General features: G+C 45.3%; 1 protein-coding gene and 1 non-coding gene across 3 annotated transcripts in view; both read left to right on the forward strand.

Moving 5' to 3' along the window:
* Positions 1-5,663, forward strand: part of kcnq2b (potassium voltage-gated channel, KQT-like subfamily, member 2b) — a 31,888-nt gene extending 26,225 nt beyond the window's left edge. For both annotated transcript variants that reach the window (XM_085407760.1, XM_085407759.1), the window contains exons 16-19: positions 474-605; positions 676-796; positions 886-1,061; positions 1,805-5,663. In XM_085407760.1, coding sequence (XP_085263886.1) covers positions 474-605; positions 676-796; positions 886-1,061; positions 1,805-2,438 — 1,063 coding nt within the window. In that variant the 3' untranslated portion in view covers positions 2,439-5,663. The remainder of the gene's footprint in view (positions 1-473; positions 606-675; positions 797-885; positions 1,062-1,804) is intronic.
* Positions 5,664-5,928: 265 nt separating this feature from the next.
* On the forward strand, positions 5,929-6,000 carry trnae-cuc (transfer RNA glutamic acid (anticodon CUC)). Its single transcript has one exon. It is a non-coding gene; the product is annotated as a tRNA-Glu (tRNA).

The following is a 6,000-nucleotide window of genomic DNA, read 5'->3' on the forward strand; positions in this document are numbered from 1 at the left end:
AGGTATCGCTGACGTTTTTAAAGATAACCATTCAAAGTTCTGGTTGACTCGACTGTCAGAGAACGAAACAGTCTTTGCCTGCTCTTTGTAGATTTGATCTGGTCTTCATCTTTGGGCCAAGCTCAAACCGTTACTTTTAACGTGTTTCTCCATTGTGGTGACCCTGAGCCCAGAGCTTACCAGCAGGACTGTGAGCCACAGTTTTCAGGACTGAAGCAGAGATATGGACCATTCCTTATCTCCATTCCACAGACTGTAGATGGATGTGGTCAAGACTTGATTGACCTCATTAGCAATCCAGGCACTCATGCCAAAGCATGCCGGTAAACTCAAACTAGTCACCAGGACTTGGATAAAGAAACCACACAGCACCCTGTACAGAAAAGCCCCAGAATATCTTCTAAGTATTCAGATTCGGTTTTTTGATTTCAGACAAGTGGTGTGACTGCTGGCTGTCTTGTTTCCTCTCTTAGCATCATGCGCTTCATGGTATCCAAGAGGAAGTTTAAGGAAAGTCTTCGTCCCTATGATGTCATGGATGTGATTGAACAGTATTCAGCCGGACACCTGGACATGCTCGCCCGTATCAAGAACCTCCAGTCTAGGTAAAACTGCGTGAAGTAAGACTTTATGAGGTTTTGAATGGCTTGACTCACTCTGTCTCCTGACTGGCAGGGTGGATCAGATCGTTGGCAGAGGAACACCAATTGCAGATAAGGATCGTCCCAAAGCAGCCAGTGAGGAGCTACCTGAAGACCCGAGCATGATGGGACGCCTGGGGAAGGTGGAGAAGCAGGTAACCAACAGACTATAAAGAGTACACCTGGTGGCTTTTCTGCTATGGTTTCAGACATGAGTCTGTTTTGCTGGTGTTTTCTCACTTAGGTCCTGTCCATGGAGAGAAAGCTCGACTTTTTGGTTAATATCTATATCCAGCGAATGGGAATCCCTCAGGCTGAGACCGACGCCTACTTTGGATCCAAGGAGCCAGACCCAGCACCACCCTATCACAGTCCAGTGGATCAGCTGGAGAAGAGCCAATCCATCGCCAAGATCATGCAGTCAGTGTCTTTTTATTCATTCATCATGTCATTAATGTAAATGAAAATACAAGTAAAGGGTAGCGTCATCAAAGTCACAGTAGTGATGAGAAAAATATAATAAATATTTCCCAATTTTAATCTAACTTGAACCTGACCTAAAGGCCCGACCATCCAATTCAATTAAATTCAATTTATTTATACAACGGCAAATCACAACAACAGTCGCCTCAAGGTGCTTTATATTGTACAGTAGACCCTACAATAATACATACAGAGAAAAACCCAACAATCATATGACCCCCTATGAGCAGCACTTTGGCGACAGTGGGAAGGAAAAACTCCCTTTTAACAGGAAGAAACCTCCAGCAGAACCAGGCTCAGGGAGGGGCGGGGCCATCTGCTGTGATTGGTTGGAGTGAGAGAAGGAAGACAGGATAAAGACATGCTGTGGAAGAGAGACAGAGGTTAATAACAGATATGATTCAGTGCAAAGAGGTCTGTTAATACATAGTGAGTGAAGAAGAAACACCCAGTGCATCATGGGAATCCCCGGCAGCCTACGTCTATTGCAGCATAACTAAGGGAGGATTCAGGGTCACCTGGTCCAGCCCTAACTATATGCTTTAGCAAAAAGGAATCTGTTATCTTCCACTTGACCTTAGATCTAGCTGTTCATAAACAACTTCCTTTTGATAATCTCAGAACTTCCTGTTGATAAAATGGCGGTTACTTACTAATGTGTTTACATTTTGCACACACAGAGGGTTGCCAGTTGAACATGTGGAGAAGGCTCGGGTTGTGACGAAGATGGTTCGCTCCAGCAGTTCCACCGGACACAGGAACTACAATGCCCCCACATGTCCTCCCTCCACCTCCTGGCAGCCCATCAGCTCCCAGCTCCACCAGCAGGCTCCGCCCCCTCCTCATCGTAGCCAGGGTAATACTCCAAGTCCGGTGGGGGATGGGTCATTGGTTCGACTGCCCCCTCCTCCATCTGGGGAGAGACACAGTGGGAACCGATCGAACCGTCACAGCACCGGAGACCGAGGGGGGGCGGAGAAACAGGAGAGGGCAGGAGAGGGGTCCAATGGGATGGGAGGAGGAGGCGAGGAGGGGAAGCCTGACAGTGACACCTCTATCTCCATTCCATCGGTGGACCATGAGGAGCTGGAGCGTTCTTTCAGTGGCTTCTCCATCTCCCAGTCCAGAGACAACCTGGACTTCCTCAACAATGGATTCTACTCCTCCAACAACCTGGGAGATCGCCATGGTGGGGGAGGAGCTGCCTGCTGCACCGCCGTCCGGTCCTACATCGCTGAGGGGGAGTCAGACTCCGACTCCGAGCTCTGTGCCCCGTCGCCGCACTCGGACCGGGCCTGGACTGGAACCAAATGAAGCTGCGAGAAATCCAGAGTCACAACCAGCAGAACATTTAAAGTATTCATCAAAATGTGAATAAAAAGTAAACATAAAGATTTAAACCACCAGCTGGAGGCTCACAGCAAAGGATTATTGTGTACAGAGCTCAGCGGCCGCACCCATGATGGTACGATTTACGTGACAGATTCTGCACGGCAAACATCTGTCCACACTGTCACCAACTGGCACACTGCTGGGACACGCTTTCACCTGATTGGTTGCTTGTTTCTATGTATAAAATAATCACATAATCTCAGCTCGCCAATACATTTGTTAATCGTTTAAACAAAGAAAAGTTGGAAAGATGGACCAGACTGCTGTTTGTTTATCTACTTCCTGTCCAAAGTTTAGGAAGTAGATCCGGAGCTGCTGGGTTTTAACTTTCAGGTGAACCACGAGCTTTCAGGTAACTTTGGCTATGTATGGGATCTGTATCTTATTCTGCTCTCTAGAGGCTGCAGCAGTATCAATGAACTCTGTTTATATGTTTTTTAATATTCTGGTTATTTAACTAAATGTGACTCTGCACGGTCACTGGAGCATCTTCTTACTGTGACACTATCAGCTTGCACCTGCTCATCTACTACATGTAATCTTTAGCAGGTTATTGTTTTTTCCCCAGGTGTTTGTGGAAGACTGTATGGACGATTTGATAGGTCAGTGCTAACACACATGCTTATGTATTTTGAAAGATAATAAATAAGACATAATCTTCCAGTAACTCCATGCTTCACAGACCTGCTGCAAATTTACTGCTGCTGTGATTTCAGAGTAGACATCAGGGGAAGATTACTTTTAATGCTTGTTGCCAATCGGGCTCTCTAAATATGGTAAGCATTGCTGAAAACTTAAATTTTAGCGTTTTTCAGCTTATGAAAAACAAAAACAAAAATCATACAACCTGAAAAGGTCATCGGCCAGAATATTTTCAGTTCCCTTTTTATGTTGAATGTCTAGAGTGTATTCCTGCGTCAGCAGAGCCTGTCACGTTGAATATACGTGAAAGGAAAACGATCAGTGTGCACAACGATAGGCAAAATACTGGACTGCAGGTAAACTTGGAGGTGCTGAAGAGCCAACAACAAACCCATAGTTTCCTTTTCAATAGTGGAATAATTGAGCTGATTTTTGTTAAACTTGCAGGAGAAATAGCAAACGGGGTGGTCCAAACCCTGCACATCTTCCAGCAACAGCACTGCTCCAGCCCCAACTTCCAATTTGAAAGGTCAGGTCAACTCAGGTGCAGCGAGCATGGGGTGTGGCAAAGGAGGGATTTAGCACTTTCAAAAGCACCCTGACACTCATCTGACAAAACAAAATCAACCTTTGGACAGTAGATTAGAATCAGAAAGACTTTATTTTTTATATTATTATTCCCAAGGGGCAATTAAGACTAGTTAATGGTTAATGGTTGGACCGTGGAGGAGAAATTTCTGCAGATTTGCTGTAATAACCAACCATTCCCAGAAACCTATGCAGCTCACGCATTGTTTTAGTTGTGGAATAATCTTTAAGCGCAACAAAGTTGGACTTCATGGGCTGTACCTGCCCATGTCAAATGATCTTGCCGAGTTTCCGGATAAACCACCAGGTCATCCAAATAGGCACTGCAGTTGGAGAGGCCACTCAGAACTTTATCAGCCTCTGAAAGGTAACATGAGCATTACTGATATCAAATGCTATGAGAGTATAAAAAGTCATCTGATGATGGCTTAAATGTTGGAAGCATGTTCAGTTAAGGAGACTTGCTAGTAACCTTTAAGGTTTTCCAGTTTGGGTACAGCTCCAGGGGCTCTGATCTGTTTCAGCAGATATTCAGTTTCCTGTTTTGTTAGTGAGTGCTTTACAGGCAGTGTTGGAGAGTAACGGAGTACATGTGCCGGTGTTACGTATTTAAAATACAAAATATGAGTAACTGTATTCTGTTACAGTTACCGTTTAAAACGGTAGTATTCAGAATGCTTTGCTGAAATAAATGGGTTACACAGCGGTATTTTCCTGTTTCATATGTTCGGCTATGTCCTCTCTATTTTTGGTAATTCCATGCCGGTGGAAACCCAAACAAAACACGCATTAAGAGGCGTATTAGCCAGAGGTCCCTTTACTACGGTTCGGAGCCGCGGACCTGTTTTATATACGCGCCGAATAGTTTTTTATACGAGATCGCTGCAAAAAGTGCAGTCTTACCTAATGTCCACCTACTGTTACTCATTTATATTAAGATTTTATATAAAATGAGTGTTATAGAGTCTGACAGCTGCTGGTAAGAATGACCTGCGGTAGCGCTCCTTCCTACGCTGTGGGTGTAAAAGTCTACTGCTGAACGAGCTGCTCGGTGCTCGTCCAGTCTCACGCAGGGGATGGGAGCTGTTGTCCATGATGGATGTTAGCTTCGACAACATCTTCTCCTCCCCAACCTGCTCGATGTACTCCAGCAGACAGTCCACAATGTCAGTGTTGTCTGAGAACTTCTGGATATGGCAAGTGTCTGTGTTATAACTGAAGTCCGCAGTGTACAGGGTGAAGATTAAAGGGGCGAGTACTGTTCCTTATGGGGCCCCCGTGCTACAGACTACCACCTCAGACACTCACATACTGGGGTCTTCTGGTGAGGTAGTCAATAATCCACGAGGACAGCTGATGGTCCATTCCCACCAATCCCTGCATCTTCTCCCTTAGCACTGAGGGTTGGATTGTATTGAAGGCAGGTGACCGCTGTTAGATTTGTATTGTTGATTGTCATTTATGCTTAGAAATATTTACTTATATATGCTTAGAGTTTTGTAATTAGTTGTAGATTGGTAGAGGTTTTGATCCTTGATAGTCTGCAAACTTTGTGTGTATTAGACAGCACTTTGGGAGCATGAGAGGTCATACCGTGTCTTATTGTTTTATGGTAGGATTAACGTAGTTGCGTCTGTTCTAGTCTAAGTGCTCTTTGTTTAGATGAACTGCAGGACTTCCTCACCGTGTTATCTAGGATGAACCATCTAGGGTGAGGGGGAGGCTACCCTCTTCCTGACCAAGGATGTTTGACCCTTTGATCAGCAGTCCACACACACACACACACACACACACACACACACACACACACACACACACACACACACACACAGGCAAGGTACTCTTTGTGTGTATGTAGACGTCATATGTTAATGAACTTATGCATATTCATGTAACCTCAATAAAAGGACAGTGGTATGGAAGGGACGGACGAGACTAACTGGAGTCAAGCGGTTGTCCAGTTCTCTCCCGTGCACGAGAAACATGAAGAAGTTTGCCTACTTGTGTCTTGCTTGCAGTGTAATTATGTTGTCTTAACGTTCCAGCGAATAGGTTCAAGCTACAAACCTATCATTAATTGGTCCTTCGAGCCGGAGGGTCAGCGCTCGTTTGCATGTATTAGCTCTAGAATTGCCACAGTTATCCAAGTAACGGATGAGCGATCAAAGGAACCATAACTGGTTCCCTGGTGGTCTAGTGGTTAGGATTCGGCGCTCTCACCGCCGCGGCCCGGGTTCGATTCCCGGTCAGGGAA

Source organism: Rhamphochromis longiceps, linkage group LG5 (genome assembly GCF_057381845.1).
Source record: "Rhamphochromis longiceps isolate RC_006_pf linkage group LG5, R_longiceps_female_GT1.1, whole genome shotgun sequence".
In the NCBI taxonomy this organism is placed as follows: Eukaryota; Metazoa; Chordata; class Actinopteri; order Cichliformes; family Cichlidae; genus Rhamphochromis; species Rhamphochromis longiceps.